Source organism: Amphiura filiformis, chromosome 15, assembly GCF_039555335.1.
Source record: "Amphiura filiformis chromosome 15, Afil_fr2py, whole genome shotgun sequence".
Classification (NCBI taxonomy): domain Eukaryota; kingdom Metazoa; phylum Echinodermata; class Ophiuroidea; order Amphilepidida; family Amphiuridae; genus Amphiura; species Amphiura filiformis.
Window position 1 is genome coordinate 56844313 of NC_092642.1, and position 20909 is coordinate 56865221.

Sequence of the window (20909 nt, forward strand, 5' to 3'; positions counted from 1 at the left end):
TTGAGAGGCATTGGTTGAGGAGATTGCCTTTTAACTGCAAGTACAACATCCCTGGTTACAAAACCTCATCCTCCCATACAAAGTCCAATATCTACATGTGTCCCTAAACCTTCTGTGTGGGACTTGAAGTGGCTTGGGGTATTTATGATGCATTTGGGACTCTTCATGAAATCAGGGCTTGTTTAAAATTTTAGCACATTTCTACTTACAACACGGTGGGAAAAAGCATGTGTTGCACTGTATCATCACTATACCATGATGTGGCAGTGATGTCAGTGCACATTTCTTTAGGCACAGCTTTAAAATAGCTCAAATCGCAGGCAGCACTTGAAGACGCGCATAGATGTGCACGTGAAACAGCTCCCTCAATGCGTTGACGTCACTGCCACATTAGGGTGAAAAATGTTATAGCACATCTTTTACCGATAGTTGTCCACACAGCTGCTCCCACAGATCGATGCAACTTTACACGTGACAGATTTTAAGAAACAATTATCCTGTACTCTATGATCCGCTCATTATAGAGGAGAATTATTCAGTTTTTGTTACTGAGTGAGTCAATAAAGTCCCAACTTACGCCCACATAAATTAACAAAAGCAAGGATCAGTCACGCAATGACGCAAAGCCAGTTTGCGTAGGTGCTGCACTCAGCTGTGTTTACGGCATTCTATAGACCACTTGACATCAATGTTTATCAACAAAGGCGAGGGACTCGTCTATCGATATGCTTGAACGAGCCGCTACACTGTTCAATGGCTTTCTTGTACTATATGAAATGTGGTGGGCGATTTGAAATGCACATGCCCTGAGCAAACTACGATGCGTATGCACACTGCAGGGCATAGAACAATGGAAATTACCATAATTTGCATGCATAATGCCGGGCAATGACGTCACATGTCAAGTTGTCTATATCAATCCACGATGTTTTGAGTCCCGCCTATTACGAGCTGATCAGAGCATACTTGTATTGCACACTTTTTAAACACAATTACAAATATATTTAATGAAATTTAAGCAAATATACCACAGACAATTACCCGTTGTATGTCAAATTGAAGAATTGGTCCATTACGTAACTTAACCCCTGAGCACTACCTGCCAATCTAACATTGCCTCTGATTGGTCAATTGCATGATATCTTCGCTTTAATCACCAATCAGAAAGGGGATTTGCAAATAATTGACCCCATTTTTTTGTGTGGTGAAATTATTATAACAATGTTGCTGATTGGTCCAATAGATAATGAAAACTTCTTTTTGGCCAATCGGCAGGTAGTTCTCATGGAGTTGACATTAATGCTTCATTGAGAACTGACTGGGAATGTATGCATAAGATAATACCAAACTGGAAAGTTATGATTAAGTCTTTTGACACAGATTCTCTATAGCCATAAATAATGCGGACTGTGTATTAACTCCCATGGGCACTACCAGCCGAATTATCAGCCTCTAAGGACTATTGTGATTGGTTGTAAGCAGGGCCATATCACGTATTGAGCCAATCAGATATATGGTAAGAATGATCAGTAGGACTGAAGGGTAAAGCTCAAAAGTGCTGAGGGATCTAAAACCTCTATCATGATTGGTTACTCAGATGATTATATCTTGCAATGAACCAATCAGGGGCTCTGTAAGAAAGGCAGTAGTGCCCACATGGCTAGGAATATAGTGGCAATTTGTTTGGCTCAATTTTGATGTCATTATCTGATTATAAGGCCAAAAAAAAAAAGGTTTGTCTCTAAGCTCACGAGCGGTTTGAAAACAAATGCGAAATGCGATTAAAAAAAAAAAATTCCCAACTTGGTATTTTTATGGTATTTTGAGGGAAAAAAATCTAATTTTTTTTTTTTTTTTCCAGAAAAATCTAAAAATTATTTTTTTGAAATAAAAAAATTTGCATTTCTTTTTCTTCAAATTGCGCGATTTTACAAACGTCGGACAAGCTCGGAGACAAATCTTTTTTTTGTCCTAAAGTAGGCCTATAAACAAGTTGGCAACACCTCCCAAGCGTTAATCGTAAGTGGCCATAAAACTAGTCTCTTGCACAGTCTGCATGGGTATATATTCATGCCTACTAAAAAACATACAGAAGATGCTAAGTGTTTTTTTTCTCAAAAAGTTGGCAATGCCTTAAAATAACTGCATACAATTCCAGTCAGTTCATAGTAAAGGATTACATTTGCATACCATTTCCATTTCAGAAATTCTTCTACCCAAGATAAGAAAATGTAAATATTTGAGAAATTTAATTCTGAAATTGCCTGGAATCAGAAGGCAAAGTTAACCTCTGAATATTGGCCATATCAGCAATAAACTAGCTACTATGATATATAAAAAAGTGGAAACTATTTTATCAAGTTCACATGCTTCAAGACTAAGCGCAAAAAAGATGAGAAGATTGTAGAATTACAGAATTTGAAGTAAAATTTGAAATTTCATTGAAATCTGATGAATTGAATTGGAAAAAAATGTAAAGATTAAAGTTGGTGAAAAAGTAACCATTTACAAAAAATGTGAAAATTTAATTGGCAGTGAAAATTCACTTTTTAAAGAAGCCATACACTTCTTAAAATTTCTGATCCTGAATAATTAATAATTACATTGCCTGAGAGTATCAAACCACATTATCAATGGGCTGTTCCAGTTAATAACCTTACGCCCCCTTATGGAAGACATGACCTTAATCTCCCACACAGCGGGAGTGTGGATTTCATGGGGTTGATATTATTTAAAATTAACACCCCGGGAGTTAAAAGTCATTTCTTCCAGAGGGGGGTGTACGGATTCAAGGAAAAGCCCATTACAGCAGCACCCGTTTTATGAAATCTTAAAAAAAAAGATCACAATTTCTAGTGCTAAAACGCCCAATAAAGTACACAGTATTTCTAGGCCTATCCTTCATGCAGACACACACCAAATTAGCCTATTGTTAAGACCGAGGGATTATGCAGCCTTATTCCGTAAGCTGTATGATCCCTGTATTGATAATAGGTTCTGGTGTATTCTATAGTCTGCAAGGTAAATAGGTACCCATGAGCATCCCATAAAAGAGGAGAGTAGCTGTGCAGGCCTCGCAGAATTTTAAAATTCCCACTTGTCCGCCAAGCAAGTCCACTTGCCCGAATCGATATTTTACTTGCCCTGCATGTTACACACATTTTTTCACAATAAACCTTAAACAAATCAGCATGATATACATTCCCTTTTTTTAGGGTGCCTTATAGTTAAAGTAGTAACACTTATTTGCATAACTTTAATCGTACCTGTCATAGCTGCCCACTGGAGTGAGACGTCAGTGTTTTTGGTTGCCCGATTGTGGTTCTCCTGGACAGTCAAGCAGGGGATTCTGCAAGACCTGTGGTCATGTATATCTTAATACCATGCAAAACGATAACAAGGAAATATAAAAATCTGTCCGTTTACTGTCACATCTCAGTTCACTAATCCCTGATAAGAATTCCTATCTTCTAATAATATACCGTAAAAACTCGATAGTTAGCATATGTGCTTACTATCGAGCGCTTTTGAAAACATGAAATTGTACCGAAGCCCGGCGCTTTACCAACCGAGGTAATGGGGTTGAGACACAAAGTTGCACGTTTACTTGTTCGTAGTTCTATGTGTATCGATGATTTGCTCAAAACCCTTTACACTTTTGTGGATGGGGCTCTTCATGTTTGCATGTTTTCAAAAGCGCTCGATAGTAAGCACATACGCTAACTATCGAGTTTTTACGGTACCTACAAAGGCATCCAATCTGCACACACACTTCATAAATTTGAATTCCCTGCTTCTCCAAGAGTTTTCATGTCAGGACACGAGTTTGCATTCCTTCTCAGACTGCCCGGGTTCTGGCTGCTCAGCATCGGACATTTCTCCCACCATAAACTGACCAAATCCGGCTTTGAATTGGTTCGCTGTAACCGATTCTGACTGCCTCTGTACACGCTAGCTTCAATCGTTCTTAAGCTCGATATGCTCTTTGTCGTCGACATGACTTGCATGAACTCTGCCGTGAAGCAGCCCAGCGTTGAACAGCTTCCATTTTGGAAAAAGTCTCCCGGCTGCTGCTGCTGGAGTAAAGAACGCTCATCATGTTGTGATAACAGTGGCTCCATTTCTAGCTGATTTCTGCCGGCAGTCTGTTGCATTTCACTTGTCACGTTATCTCCGGCTTCGCTCACATCTTCCTGACCTTTCGCCTGCAGCTTGTACGCTTCTTCTTTTAATCTCGTCAGATCAAGGCCTTTCTGTAGGTTTTCTTGGGATAATTTTGCAGGATCTGACATGGTGACCGGGATCTTCCATATACACTTTGACGCACTCTCTGTGAAATGAAATGAGAAATGTGCTAGTCATATAAATAGACAGAAATATGCAAAAAAAGCAAAAATATGCAATTTCTTGCCAAAAGTGCAAAATCTAAAAAAAAAAGAAAAGAAAAGAAAAGAAAATTGTATTTTTATTTTATTATTTTTGGCAATTTTTAATTTTAATTTTTTTACTGATTTGGAGAGTGAACTGCTGCAATCAAGCCAATCATTTATGGTTGTTTAAAAAAAAATCGGAAAAAGTTATCTGTTAAAATTAACTATTAAAGATACAAAATGCATTGGTTTTGTACACATTTCTATGATTTTTTCCCGCAATAAATTCATCCATAGGCAATTCAGGTGGAACTGATCACAATGCAAAGTATTAAATATCTTTATAAAAAAGTGAATCAAGAAGGATTTTTTTAATTTAAATGTAAATCAGCATAACTTTGCATGTAAATGATTTTAAAATGGGCTAGATCAGTTGAAATCCATACACCTCCTATGGAAGACATGATGTTAATCTCCCACACAGGAGTGTGAATTTCTAATGGGACTACTTGGATGAGTAACTCCATTTGAAATTCACACTCCTGTTTGGGAGATTAACTACATGTCTTCCATAGGGTGTATGGATTTCAACTGAATAGCCCAATGCATGAATGGGACGAAATACATTGTATAATAATTCTGCTTTTTACTGATGAATTGGGAAAAGAAAGAGAAGCCTCATATTTTTAATAATATTTTTTTTGGCTTGCAATTTTTTTGGAGATATACGCCGAGAGATACACGCTGTATTAAAATAAGACGGATCTTAACTCATCCGTTTTGATATGCCTATAAATATTAATCGTATTTCGAAATGTGAAACCAAAGAAAATAATGGGTTCTTGGCTCTTATGCAGTACTGTTCCAGCAAAAAAGGCAGAAAATATATTTCCAAGTGCAATACGTACATTTTCACATGAAAATAAACAATTTAGGGTTACAAATGGATAGAAGCAAAAAAGAATTCCCCTACATGACAGGCGAACGCTTCTGTGAAATTTTGGCCCTAAATTATGCTCCAGGAACAGCTGCTCCTGCTCCAGGAACAGCTGCTCCAGGAGCATGCTCCTGGAGCATCTGCTCCTGGAGCATAATTTCGGGTCAAAATCTCACAGAAGCCATGCGAACGCTGCAACTACAAGACTATCTTCCCAAACATTCCTCAATAAAATTTTAATTAGACCATATTAATTTAATAGTTTGTCTCAAAGCCCCGCACGCATTAGTAAAATCGCCCGCATTTTTGCGTGATATTCCCGCTGGATTAAGTAAATTTCAGTTTTTTCCGCCATTTTATTTTTTTTTCCAAATCCACAAACCAAAATATCCCGTCTGACATTGTCAGACGTCAAAATAGTCTAAATCATAAATCTCAAGAAAATTCTTCATGTTGACCACAGAAAAACCTCCTTGAGAGATGAAAAATTGGTCTATTGTCAAAAAGCTTGTACCACAGATAAAAAAAATCTAAGTAAAAAAATAACCTTAAAAAAAACCATATTCCGCATTAGGTTTTCAAATTAGGAAGGGCTTCGAAACAAACTATTAAATTAAGACAGCCTTATAATCATAACATATTGTAGCCACGCACACCATAAATAGTGAACTACAATTTTGCGGCTTTCTGATTGTGTGGTTTTGCATCAGCCGCAATGCATCCACCTTGACGCACATTTCAATGGGGGAAATTTTACTTGGAGCAGGGAAAATAATTCCAGAAAAATTAGTGGAATTTGAAGACTGCCAATTGCCACCCCTCCACCAATTCAAGTCACATCACTATACACATTTACCAGTTCCTAGAAATTGGACGTAAGGAAATTTATGCAAATGAGCTACCAAATTAGCATATTTTGTGATGACAACCTACTTGAGGTTGAAGACTGCTAATTGTCACATGTCGTCCAAATCATATCACTATACGCCTTACCAGTTCCGAGAAATTGAACTTAAACTTCAGATAGACAGAATGACGGGCAACCAGGAAACATAATACCTCCGGTGGAGGCATAAAAACCATACTGGGGTGCACTATTCCCACAAAAAGTGAAAATTTTCCTAATTTTGGGTTTTTACTAGGTTCTCAGAAAGTAGGCAATGAGTAGAATCTATAACCACCCAGTGGCAGCGGCACGAGGGGGATGAGGGGCAAATGCTCCCCAGTCAGAACTCTTGTCCCCTGTTTCCCCCACCAGTAAAAACCCAAAATTAAAAAAATTTCCCCTTTTTGCTGTAATTTTGCACAAAATTTGTTGATTTTGCCCCCTTTGAAATTCCCTTTCCCCCCCCCCCCATAAAAATATTCCTGGTGCTGCCACTGTACCCACCTGATTGTTCCCGTTTCTGTGACCTGTGAATCATGAAGAACAGTAGCACCAAAGCCAGTATGCCTGCTATACAACCAAGCAATATGGGCAGCCACATCTGGTTCTGTCTGGTTGCCAAAGGTGCTGTAGCATAGGGTGCACCTGCTCTTGGGGTTTCACCAACCTGTGTCCCATCTGGTAACAAAATGAATTGAACATCAGCGGTAAATAATTATTCCGGGGGAGGGGAGGTTACTCAAGTTTGGTTTGGGTAGGGATGTGATAGCGAACCCATCCACATACCAATTTTTCAAGAAATTTGGACCCATGGCTATACCAAAAGTTAATAAAAAGTTTGGTAAAAAAGGTTTTTTCAGCTTTGTTCTCCTGAAACTATTGGCACTTTAAAAAAATTTTGGCTACTATTTTTTTTGGAAAAAGTAGAAAATCAAAATTACTTGATATCAAAAGGACATTCCTCGTATTCAGAATGCAATTTGATGTCTCATGTGCACTCATGTCCCACAAAAAATACTGTGCAAACATTGATATCTGATCCCTTAACTGTATGACAACTGTATAAAACATAACAATCCAACCAGTGGCATAGTATAGTCATGACTTTTTCAGTGGGGGCAAGGCAACTTTCAAGGGGGGGCAAAACAGCATCCCATAGGGGGAAAGAGTGTAGGTAAGAGTGCTCGCTGGAAGGGGGGGGGAGGGGGAGGGGGTCAGCTGAGTCCTGGCTATACCACTGCAATCAAATATGCAATTACCTGTCACTGTTTGAGGCGTTGTTGGCCCAGCTACGTAAAACACATTTGAACCTGTCTTTCTACAACTCACTGGCACATTGATGGTATTCACGCATACCTGAAGACTGCTTGGCCGTGGTTGCACCTGTTGATGACAAAATGATAGAGAACATAAAATATTGTAAATGAATTGTTACAAATTTATAAATAAGCTTCAATTAACTTTGATGGCCTCGGTGATAAAAATATACCGGAGATATGATGGATTTAATTCAGAAAATTTTCTGTAAACAGGATATACTTGGTCTGATATGAGAGATTTTCATTTATTATTTGCTCTTCGTCATATTTGATAAGTTTGATTTGATTTTTCCATTACGAAAAAGGTGGATACTATATGATCAATTTGTAATATGCAGAACTCATAACATCATGGATTGATATATAATTGCGTACACACAGCTGGGTGCAGCACCTACGCAAGCTGCTCTTTGCGTATTGATGCTGCTTTCGTGAATTACGCGAGCATTACAAGCTGATCCCAGCTTACAGTAGTACTGACACAGCTTATGTTATTTTGGGTGTAATCACAGAATTAGAGAAGGAGAACCGGGATTCCTTATAACAACACATACAATTGCGCCGTCAGCTATGGGGAGAAAATTGAGGGTATTCGGGTCCTTGCCAACGGTGCGCAGAGACGAACGAAAACAATTCTGCATCTCATCTGAAACATCTTGGTACTCGTGTGCAGGTTGCATCAAGTTCTTGAATGACAATGGATGCTTCGAGTGCATTCTGAGAAAGACCGAATACCCCCAATTTTTGCTCCATGCCGTATCAAGATGGTGGTCGAGTCCTGGTTCTCTTTCTTTAATTCTGTGAGTGTAATAAGAACATGCATGGCAACACTGCTTACCTGTACAACATATTTGCCAGGTTCGATACCTTGTGTTATTTTGGGTGTAATAAGAACATGTATGGCAACACTGCTTACCTGTACAACATATTTGCCAGGTTCAATACCTTGTGTTATTTTGGGTGTAATAAGAACATGTATGGCAACACTGCTTACCTGTACAACATATTTGCCAGGTTCGATACCTCCTAGAGTGGTGCTGACACAGCTTGTGTTGGTCCCGTTCATTAGTCTCTTTATAACATGTTCTGCATCCTGAAAAATCAAATCATAGTATATATATATCGACTGTTCAGTGTCAGAAGTGGGTACGTGCAATAGCTGCCATGTGTAGATGAGTACAATATACTGTGTGTAAATTCCCAAATGTTCACAGGGCAGCTATTGCACTTAACCACTTATACTTCTGGCACTGAGCAGTCGATATAAATACATATCTGTATACCAAGTTGTTATAACAATCATTATATTGAAAGTAATTTAAATTAAACTTCAATACTACTCGTTTATTTCGCTTATAGGGAGCGCTTTCGAGGAATTTCCTCAGCCAATGTTGTTTGCTCTGATGTTTTCTTGGAAATGGTTAGAGACCAACCTGAACTTTCTTCGAAAAGTGCTCGGACAGAACTCCAACAACATAGGCACAGGCCTAGCCTGAGCATGCCTAGGTCATGATCGGCTGTGACCTAGGCTATAAGGTGGTAGCTTATTAAATTGTAGGCCTAAATTTATAATGACAGGATTCAGAAATAAAACAAATATCAACTGCTCTTTATTTGTGAAATGGTGAAAAATACCTACCCTAGTTAACTCCCTATGACATGATATGACATTAATCTCAGGTGTAGTTGAAATCAAACAAGAAGATGTCAAAGGGTTAGACATTAACCCTGTCTGAGACAAGCCCCTCACCCCCACCTCCGGAACCAATGGGGCACCACAGCATTCTCTGGTTTGATGCCATCTACACCTGTGACATCAGAGGTGTCTCAACATCACTAATAACAACAAATCTTCAGAGCAATAACATCCGCTGAAGACGCTGGTGAAAGCGCTCCAGTGAGCGCATCAAATTTGTGTAGTGTATAAAAGTTTCATTTTGCCTTCTATTAACCCCCTGAGCACTACCTGCCGATCTTACATTGCCTCTGATTGGTCAATTACATGATTATTTTGATATCTTAATTTTAATCACCAATCAGAATAAAGTTTTGCAAATAATTCACCCCAATTTTTTTGCGTGGTGAAATTATTCTAACAATGTGGCTGATTGGTCCAATTGATTATGAAAACCCCTTTTCGACCAATAGACAGGTAGTTCTCATGGGGTTCACTTATTCATACTTACTGGGACCACATTCTTGGTTTGTGTTGTCATATTGTTCTTAGCATCCTTCAGTCTGACGCAGTACTTATCAAATTGGTAGGTATCTGGTGCAAGGTCAAAGGTCACGTTCACTGCCTGAAGATGGGGCTGCACATCCAACAACTGAGGCTTCCAATGCGAAGCTGTAATGGGAGGAGGGACAAAAGAGTAAACAATAAAACATTAGGTTTCACTGCCTGAAAAGAATTGATCATGTCTCACCTCCTTTTTCAACCAAATCACCGGTAATAACTCTTGTTGTGAGGGATCAACATTTAACCACAAATTGCCTTAGGTGTGGTATTGAGATACCACACAAGGTCATTTTTATGTAACTCATTGACCCATTTGTGTTCCATACTGCCTCTAGCTATAATGATAGTCTGGTGATCTGGTCAACGTATTATTGACAGATACCAACCTCAGGAGGGAAGTGAAACCTAATGAATGTAATTTATACACTCAATTTAGTCAATCACTAATTCTGCGACTAAGGTCAGCCCTCAAATACCTCAAGTTTGGCTTGGGTAGGGCTGTGCCTCTACGAAGTAGACCCATAGTTTTAACAATTACCAGTGGCAGCGCATGTGGACATTTCCCTCCAGTCAGCCCCCAGTAAAAACGCAAAATAATGAAAATTTATATTTTTGCGGCAATTTTGTGCACAATTTGTAAATTTTGCCCCTGCCTGAATTTTAGGGAGGGGGAAAAAAATCAACAAATTCTAGCCAGTTCAAAGCAGCCAGTTTCGAAAAAGAGTAGGGTGTTAACCCCGGACTGTTTCTAACCTGTCCCAATGTTCAAATGGACCCCAATGGAAATATTGATGTCTTGCAGCCAGTTTCAAAAAGAGTAGTGTGTTAGTTAACCCCTGACTGTTCCCAAACTGTACCGGTGTTCAAATGGACCCCAATGGAAATAAGCTTTAATAGAGGCTTTCTTGGGTTATCCAGGGTTGTCGAAACCCGAACAAATCAAATCAAATCAAATCAAATCAAAAGTCTTTCCCGCACTTACAATTGTCTGTCCTTGAATGTTTTCTTTATCATTTTACCATTCCCACTTCCACTAGGATCCACAACATGCTCATCTATCAGGGCACAATTTCTTTGACCCCAGTACAGTTGCACATTCCGAATGACCTTTGAAAATTTGGGTACAAAAACTCATCCTCTGCAACTTGAGGTCAAATTTTAAACTATGTTTGTTTTATTGAGGTTATTGAACAGTGCCATTGGGATGAGGCCATTGTGGTCCACAGTGAATTCACTTGTCTTTCTTTTCCCTTCTGTCATTGTATGTTGGACTAACCATATATTGCTCAATAACGAAAGATACCAAAGCAATCAGCATGCCGGCAGTGAGCTTGCAGAATAATTGTCATTAGGCCAAGTAAAATAAAACACATGTTTTCGTAAAAAGGAGCAAGAGGAGCTTCTTATTTTCTATTTTTTATCACAAAATCTGTGTAAATACCCATACTTCGAGCTGTTTTTTGCCTGGAAAAAGGAAGAGGACTTTTTTCATTTTCTTGTTCTGAGAGGTAGGTCCCCTCTAATGATCACAAAACCTTCCCAAAGTGTTTCTTGTATATTGCAAGGCTCTAGAAAGCATCTCAACTTCCAAGACATAGTTATAACTGAATTTCAAAAAATACAAATAGAATTGAAGAAACCTCAAAAAAGGAAGCGGGAGGAGACATGAAACATGTTTATTTTTTAATTTGGCCTTATCATGCGGAGTCAGCTTTGTAGAAAACGATTGTCTCTCCTGAATCAAGTGATGTAATGCACAAATGATGCTATCAGTGGCGGCGCCACGGGTGGGGGGTCATGGTGAGCAAAACCCCCTGAAATTCACTTTGCACCCTCAATGCCCCCCGAAAAAATCCCTGGCACCGCCACTGGATGCTATGTGACATGGTTGGACTTAATTTGGCTACCTTGTGCTAATAGTGAAGGAATTTTGGTGTGAAACGTGACAAATCAATGTTTATGAATTATGCATGATCACGAGCCCCATGTGGGCGGCACCAAACCTTTTGTTTTGTTATCTTCTATGAATATGCATAAGCCGGAAGTTTTGATTCCTTTCTTCTATGAACGTGAGGGTGGCATGTATTGTTATTTTCCTGAACTTCTATAAATTATGCATAAAATCAGGAAGCTTTGATCTCATATCTGCTTGACTTATCCTTGCCCCGGGATCCTTGCACACAGTGGAGGTGCTACAGGGTGGAATTTTCCCCCAAATATTTTTCTTGCCCCCCTACTTTTGAGGCAAAACCCCAAAAATTACATAAATTTCCACTTTTTGCATCAATTTTGTGCAAAATTTGTTGAGGGGGGGGATTTTCCCCAAATATTTTTTTTTGCCCCCCTACTTTTGAGGCAAAACTCCCAAAATTACATAAATTTTCCACTTTTTGCATCAATTTTGTGCAAAATTTGTTGATTTGGGGAGGGGGAATTTTCCCCAAATATTTTTCTTGTCCCCCCCCTTTTGAGGCGAAACCCCCAAAATTACGTAATTTCCACTTTTTGCGCCAATTTATTGATTTTGCCCCCCCCCCCAGCCTGTGCTAATAATTATAATTGGATTATATAAGCCACCTGTCGATAGTGAATGGCAAACTAATAAAAGATAAGCATTACTATTGCAAAGTACACAGAAATTGCCTGCTTTGCTGCCATGGAAAGAATCATTTTCATATGCATGAGTAATTTAATTATGTAGGGAAAATTGCAAATAGAAAAAAACAACCTATGAACATGCACATATGTGAAAATACCATGAAAATGAGCGTAAAGTATCCTGACTGACTGAGTTGATGTCCTTTGTTTGCCGCGCACCTGTACAAGCCAGTAGATGTCCTTCATGAATGGTCCATTGTGCCTCCATTCCCAAATCACATGGTGTAGGAATATATAGAACATTCCTAAAACATGTGCCTTGGGGATGATTTGAAGTGACCTCCACTTGAGATGAGTCTGGTATTTTATTTACTACATAAAAAATTTGTTTTTGTTTAGTTTCAGGATTGATAATTTCACAAGGACTGAGATAAGACCGTATTCATTAATGCTGTCAGTTGACGGTCATTTAAAATGTTATTGCTATAAGAAATTTTCATGAGGACTCAGTTGATGATCATGTAAACTATTTTCTGATCCGCGTATAGCACCTTGGAACGAAAACCAGACAGTAGCGTGTACAGGTTTTTCGAATGTGGGAGGGCCACAGGTCTTGATTACCTGACTACTCATAAATTTTTAGCTGGCTTCCATCGTCGTAAACAGGCCTGACTTAAACAAAAGATTTTTGCCACTTCACTCAAGAATCTAAAAAGTGGGGTGGTGTGAGACCATTTTTGTTCATAAGTTCTATTTCTTCATTATTAGCCCCATCAATTTCACCCTACAAGGTGTGAAGGTCTTAAGTGGAGGCCGCATAAATTTTCCAACAGACAGTTGCATATCAACTGACTAATTGACTAAAATCAGGGGCATGCCCACTCCCTTTGCACATGCTACTGAGCCCAGGGTAGTCGGAAGACAGGGGGAACCCATCTTTCATTTTAGTATCAGTGAAAGGGTGCCTTTATCAGTTGATCTCAAAGTTCAGGAAATGATAATAGGCCCAATAGCCAACTTGGGTAATTGACCTCTTCATCGATTGATCTTGAAAAATCCTATAAAAACTTACCCAGTTTACAGTAGTAGCTTTCAGGCACTTCGTTGCAAGCTGAAAAGACAAACCAGCAAAATAAAAGATAAACTTAAAATTAGAGAAGGAGAACCGGGACTCTCTATACCGCTACCGTCAGCTATGGGAAGAAAATTGGGGTATTTGGGTCTCTGCCGATGGTACACAGAGACGAACAAAATTTTGGTCCAAAATAGAAGCATTTTGGCCCAAAATAATGAATTTCCTGTGATGTTTTGTCCTGAATGGAGGAGGGGGGATTCGGGAGGGGAACAAAGAACAAAGAAAAGCATGGGGTTGCATCTACTACTCACAACTAAAGAAATGTTTTACATTTCTATGTTTCTATCATTTACACTTGAAATAGGTGGAGTGTTCAATTTTAGACCTGGACAATACCAACAACTATCACACTAATATGTCCATATATTTCCAGCTCTTTTTAACATGAGATATTTGTTTCTTTTCCAACTTATTCATCTTTTTCTGCTTTTTTAGTGGTATTTATATTCTATAAACTGTATATTTGTGTGCAAATTGAGGGCGCTATTTACATATTTTGAAAAATAATTCAGCCAAATGATAAGTTATTCCTGATAAATAGCGCCATCAGTGTTCACCTTTTCTTAAAAATGATGTATTTTTACATACTATCAAATAACTGTGCTGTAGTATACAACTAGAGTCAACAGACGCTGAATACAAGCCGCAATTTGACCCCTATAACTTGACCCCTGGGTTACGGATGGGGTCAACTGCTCTTTGCATTGTGCTTAGGATGTCATAAGAAATATTCCTGGTGAATTTCAGCTTAATCGAACTTAAACATGGATTTTGATTTTTTTAAATTTTTGATTGACCTTTTGACCCCCTTTATGACCTTTGACCTCAATGGAAAAAAAACCCTATGTACACCGACAAAATGCATTGTTCCAATTTTAATTAAAAAATTCTAACATGTTTAGTTCTTGAGATACAAATTCTTGAAGTTATTCAGCTAAAAACAGGAAGTGACCCCTTAATGACCTTTGACCCCCAAAATAAAAATACCCTGCATACACCAGGGAACACTAATTCATGTATGTTGGTTATATTATTCTGGTCTGTTTACATTTTGAAATAAAAATGTTTTGAACATTTTGATAATTTTGGTTTTTGACCGAAGTAACCCCTTAATGACCTTTGACCCGAAACTGTAGGCATCCTAAAGACCCTGGCTAATAGCAATGCATGTGGGTTTATGGCGCCTCTCTGCTATGTAATTTGTACAGACAGTGATTTTTGAATATTTTTACAAATTTTTCAGATTTTGACCGAAATGACCCCTTAATGACCTTTGACCTCAATTCTTTTAGGAAGTTTTAAGCACTGCCACATGTTGATTCATATGCATGAGTCACATGATCATTGCATGTAATTTGTGGAAGGAGTAGCATTTTTTGTGAAATCAACATTTTTGACCATAAGGTCAAGGTCAAAGGTCACAGTCAGGTCAAAGTCAAATGTAAGGTTTGGCCTAGTCCAGTGGTCATTTGGCTCCAAGTATGGTTGAAATCTGTCGAAGCATAAGAGAGCTAGGGCGTAAACGTGGCAAGTCATAAAAATGTCACGAGTTGCCAGAAGAAAGAAAGAACTAGAGTCAACAGACGCTGAATACAAGCCATAATTTGACCCCTATAACTTGACACCTGGAGTTACGGATGGGGTCAACTGCTCTTGCACTGTGCTTAGGATGTCATAAGAAATATTCCTGGTGAATTTCAGCTTAATCGGAACTTATACATGGATTTTGATTTTTGAAAATTTTGATTGACCTTTTGACCCCTTTAATGACCTTTGACCTCAATGTAAAAAAAACCTTATGTACACCGACAAAATGCATTGTTTCAATTTTAATTAAAAAATTCTAACATGTTCAGTTCTTGAGATAAAAATTCTTGAAGTTATTCAGCTAAAAAGAGGAAGTGACCCCTTAATGACCTTTTGACCCCCAAAATAAAAATACCATGCATACATCAGGTAACACTGATTCATGTATGTTGGTTATATTATTCTGGTCTGTTTACATTTTGAGATAAAAATTTTTGAACATTTTTGGTTTTTGACCGGAAGTAACCCCTTAATGACCTTTGACAACAAACCTGTAGGCATCCTAAAGACCCTGGCTAGTAGCAATGCATGTGTGCTAATGGCGACTCTCTGCTATATATTTTGTAAAGACAGTGATTTTTTGAATATTTTTAGCTTTCAGACCGGAAATGACCCCCTTAATGACCTTTGACCTCAATTCTTTTTAGGAAGTTTTAAGCACTGCCACATGTTGATTCATATGCATGAGTCACATGATCATTGCATGAAATTTGTGGAAGGAGTAGCATTTTTGTGAAATCACATTTTTGACCATTATAGCTAGGTCAAAGGTCACAGCGAGGTCAAAGTCAAATGGAAGGTTTGGCCTAGCCCAGTGGTCATTTGGGTCAACTTTGGTTGAAATCTGTCAATCCTTTGCGAAGCTAGATGCAGTTGATTGGTTGCCAGAAGAAACTAGAAACCGCCGTTCCATAGAACGGGTACAAGCCGACTCTTGAACTTTGACCCCTATAACTTGACCCCTGGATCACGGATGGGGTCAACTGCTCGTGCATTGTGCTTAGGATGTCATAAGTAATATTCCTGGTGAATTTTAGCTTAATCGGAACTTATACATGGATTTTGATTTTTTTAAATTTTTGATTAACCTTTTGACCCCCTTAGTGACCTTTGACCTCAACGTAAAAAAAACCTTATGTACACCAACAAAATGTATTGTTCCAATTTTAATTTAAAAATTCTACTATGTTTAGTTGTTGAGATAAAAATTCTTAAAGTTATTTAGCTAAAAACAGGAAGTGACCCCTTAATGACCTTTGACCCCCAAAATAAAAATACCATGCATACATCAGGTAACACTGATTCATGTATGATGGTTATATTACTCTGGTCTGTTTACATTTTGAGATAAAAATTTTTTGAACATTTTGGTTTTTGACCGGAAGTAACCCCTTAATGACCTTTGACCCCAAAACTGTAGGCATCCTAAAGGCCCTGGCTAGTAGCAATGCATGTGTGCTAATGGCGACTCTCTGCTATGTAATTTGTAAAGACAGTGATTTTTTGAATATTTTTAGACTTTTACCGAAATGACCCCTTAATGACCTTTTGACCTCAATTATTTTTGGTAAGTTTTAAGCACTGCCACATGTTGATTCATATGCATGAGTCACATGATCATTGCATGTAATTTGTGGAAGGAGTAGCATTTTTTGTGAAATCTAATTTTTGACCATTGTAGCTAGGTCAAAGGTCACAGCAAGGTCAAAGTCAAATGGAAGGTTTAGCCTAGCCCAGTGGTCTTTTGGGTCAAGTTTGGTTGAAATCTGTCAATCCCTTGCGGAGCTAGATGCAGTTGATTGGTTGCCAGAAGAAAGAAAGAAGAAAGAAAGAATTGGAAGAAGACAGAACAAGCCGACGTTCCGTCGTCGGCTTGTAAGAAAGAAGAAACTAGAGTCAACAGACGCTGAGTACAAGCCGCAATTTGACCCCTCTAACTTGACCCCTGGGTCACGGATGGGGTCAACTGCTCTTGCATTGTGCTTAGGATGTCATAAGAAATATTCCTGGTCAATTTCAGCTTAATCGAACTTATACATGGATTTTGATTTTTTTAATTTTTGATTGACCTTTTGACCCCCTTAATGACCTTTGACCTCAATGAAAAAAAAATCTTATGTACACCGACAAAATGTATTGTTCCAATTTTAATTTAAAAATTCTAACATGTTCAGTTCTTAAGATAAAAATTCTTGAAGTTATTCAGCTAAAAACAGGAAGTGACCCCTTAATGACCTTTGACCCCAAAATAAAAATACCATGCATACATCAGGGAACACTAATTCAAGTATGTTGGTTATATTATTCTGGTCTGTTTACATTTTGAGATAAAAATTTTTGAACATTTTGATAATTTTGGTTTTGACCGGAAGTAACCCCTTAATGACCTTTGACCCCAAAACTGTAGGCATCCTAAAGACCCTGGCTAGTAGCAATGCATGTGTGCTAATGGCGACTCTCTGCTATGTAATTTGTAAAGACAGTGATTTTTGAATATTTTTTAGACTTTGACCGAAAATGACCCCTTGATGACCTTTGACCCCTTATCTGAGCACACCCTATAGACACCGACTAAAGTTGAGTCACATGATATAACCATGTCCTCATCGCATGAAATTTGTGGAAGGAGTAGCATTTTTGTGAAATCACATTTTGACCATTATAGCTAGGTCAAAGGTCACAGCAAGGTCAAAGTCAAATGGAAGGTTTGGCCTAGCCCAGTGGTCTTTTGGGTTAAGTTTGGTTGAAATCTGTCAATCCCTTGCGGAGCTAGATGCAGTTGATTGCGGTTGCCAGAAGAAGAAAGAAGAAAGAACTAGAGCAACTGTGCCCTTTGCAAGGGCACGAGGTAAGTTAGGCGTATGACTGTGATGACATCATCACGCAGCAATACTGCGCAACATTAAATTTGACCCGACCTTTGTCTTTGGTTGACCTTTTCGGTTTTACACTCCCCAAGTGTTAGGGATCATTTGCCGTAAGTTGCAGCCTGATCAGAGCAACTTTAAATTTGACCTGACCTTTGAACCTAGATGACCTTTCCAGTTTCATACTTCTCAAGTGTCAGGGATTATTTTCCCGAATTGCAGCCCAATCAGAGCAACTTTAAATTTTACCTGACCTTTGACCTCGGATGACCTTTGCGGTTTAATACTTCCCAAGTGTCAGGGATCATTTTCCCCGACTTACAGCCCACTTGGACCAACTTCAAATTTGACCTGACCTTTGACCTCACATGACCTTTGCGGTTTCATACTCCCCAAGTGTCAGGGATCATTTTCCCCAATTGCAGCCCAATCAGAGCAACTTTAAATTTGACCTGACCTTTGACCTCGAATGACCTTTGCGGTTTAATACTTCCCAGGGATCATTTCCCCCGACTTACAGCCCAATTGGAGCAACTTCAAATTTGACCTGACCTTTGACCTCACATGACCTTTTGCGGTTTCATACTCCCCAAGTGTCAGGGATCATTTTCCCGAATTGCAGCCCAATCAGAGCAACTTTAAATTTGACCTGACCTTTGACCTCGAATGACCTTTGCGGTTTAATACTTCCCAGGGATCATTTCCCCGACTTACAGCCCAATTGGAGCAACTTCAAATTTGCCCTGACCTTTGACCTCACATGACCGTTGTGGTTTTATACTCCGCAAGTGTCGGATCATTTCCCCGACTTACAGCCCAATTGGAGCAACTTTAAATTTGACCTGACCTTTGACCTCACATGACCTTTGTGGTTTTATACTCCCCAAGTGTCAGGGATCATTTTCCCCAACTTACAGCCTAATTGGAGCAACTTCAAATTTGACCTGACCTTTGACCTCACTTGACCTTTGTGGTTTTATACTCCTTAAGTGTCAGGGATCATTTTCCCCGAGTTACAGCCCAATCGGAGCAACTTGTAATTTGACCTGACCTTTGACCTCACATGACCTTTGTGGTTTTATACTCCCAAAGACTGTCAGGGATCATTTTCCCGACTTACAGCCTAATTGGAGCAACTTCAAATTTGACCTGACCTTTGACCTCACTTGACCTTTGTGGTTCTATACTCCCAAAGTGTCAGGGATCATTTTCCCCGACTTACAGCCTAATTGGAGCAACTTCAAAATTTGACCTGACCTTTGACCTCACTTGACCTTTGTGGTTTTATACTCCCAAAGTGTCAGGGATCATTTTCCCGACTTACAGCCTAATTGGAGCAACTTCAAATTTGACCTGACCTTTGACCTCACTTGACCTTTGTGGTTTTATACTCCCCAGGTGTCAGGGATCATTTCCCCCGACTTACAGCCTAATTGGAGCAACTTCAAATTTGACCTGACCTTTGACCTCACTTGACCTTTGTGGTTTTATACTCCCAAAGTGTCAGGGATCATTTTCCCCGACTTACAGCCTAATTGGAGCAACTTCAAAATTGACCTGACCTTTGACCTCACTTGACCTTTGTGGTTTTATACTCCCAAAGTGTCAGGGATCATTTTCCCGACTTACAGCCTAATTGGAGCAACTTCAAATTTGACCTGACCTTTGACCTCACTTGACCTTTGTGGTTTTATACTCCCCAGGTGTCAGGGATCATTTCCCCGACTTACAGCCCAATTGGAGCAACTTTAAATTTGACCTGACCTTTGACCTCACATGACCTTTGTGGTTTTATACTCCCAAAGTGTCAGGGATCATTTTCCCGACTTACAGCCTAATTGGAGCAACTTCAAATTTGACCTGACCTTTGACCTCACTTGACCTTTGCGGTTTCATACTCCCTAAGTGTCAGGGATCATTTTCCCGAGTTACAGCCCAATCGAGCAACTTGTAATTTGACCTGACCTTTGACCTCACATGACCTTTTGCGGTTTCATACTCCCCAAGTGTCAGGGATCATTTTCCCGAGTTACAGCCCAATCGGACAACTTTAAATTTGACCTGACCTTTGACCTCACATGACCTTTGTGGTTTAATGCGGTCATATTTCAACATTTTACTTACCCTCACCCCTTATTCACCATTATTAAGGCGTCATCTGTAGAAACTATATAGTGGGATTATTGATTTTCATAAATGCATCATGGGAAGGCGTGATGCAGTTTTAGCCAAGATATCACCCCCCCCCACACACACACACACCCCCACACCCTATAGCCATCAGTGGAAATGATGTAGCTGTTTATATCTAGCATACAGGCATCACATCACAAGTTACACTCAAGATATGTAACGAAATTGGCATCTGAACATACCTCAGTTTGTTTCGTGTGAATCGCCCACTTGGGGTTTCATACACCCCAACTGGGCTGTTCCAGTTGAAATTCATACAACCTCTCCGGAAGACATTATCTTAATCTCTCACACAGGGCGTGTGAATTTCGAATGGGCCTACCTCAATGGGTGACTCCGTTTGTAATATTCACTCCCTGTGTGGACGATTCCAGTCATGTCTTGCATGAAGGGTGTATGGATTGCAGTTGGAATAGCCAAAATTTACACGTTTTGATGTATGGATTGCAGCTGCAATAGCCAGGCAGCGACTGCTATGATAGAGCCGGCAACTTGTGAAACCGCCCGGCCGTATGACATTTTCCACACGGTTGACGATGGAAATTTACTGAATTTAGAGAATGCACGGCACTCACCACCTGGCAATAGACGAATCCAGACGAAATTTTACACGTTTTGAAGCACAAAACGCAAAAGTTTTGGGTAGTCATAGAATGAAATCGGAATAGATTCGGAAGACTTCACCCCAGTACCAATTCGTCATAAAAAATACATCAAATAGGCCCCTAATGTCAAACTATAGATGGCGCTATAATGATATAAAACAAAAAAAAACAAA

The 20909-nt window shown here is 39.2% G+C and overlaps 1 protein-coding gene across 1 annotated transcript in view; it reads right to left on the reverse strand.

Moving 5' to 3' along the window:
- Positions 1-1912: 1912 nt before the first annotated feature.
- LOC140171859 (uncharacterized) overlaps positions 1913-20909 on the reverse strand; it is a 57171-nt gene continuing 38174 nt past the window's right edge. The window contains exons 3-8 of the mRNA XM_072195191.1: positions 13422-13460; positions 9699-9859; positions 8507-8605; positions 7453-7576; positions 6698-6871; positions 1913-4330 (exon numbers count right to left, since the gene is read on the reverse strand). Coding sequence (XP_072051292.1) covers positions 3774-4330; positions 6698-6871; positions 7453-7576; positions 8507-8605; positions 9699-9859; positions 13422-13460 — 1154 coding nt within the window. The 3' untranslated portion in view covers positions 1913-3773. The remainder of the gene's footprint in view (positions 4331-6697; positions 6872-7452; positions 7577-8506; positions 8606-9698; positions 9860-13421; positions 13461-20909) is intronic.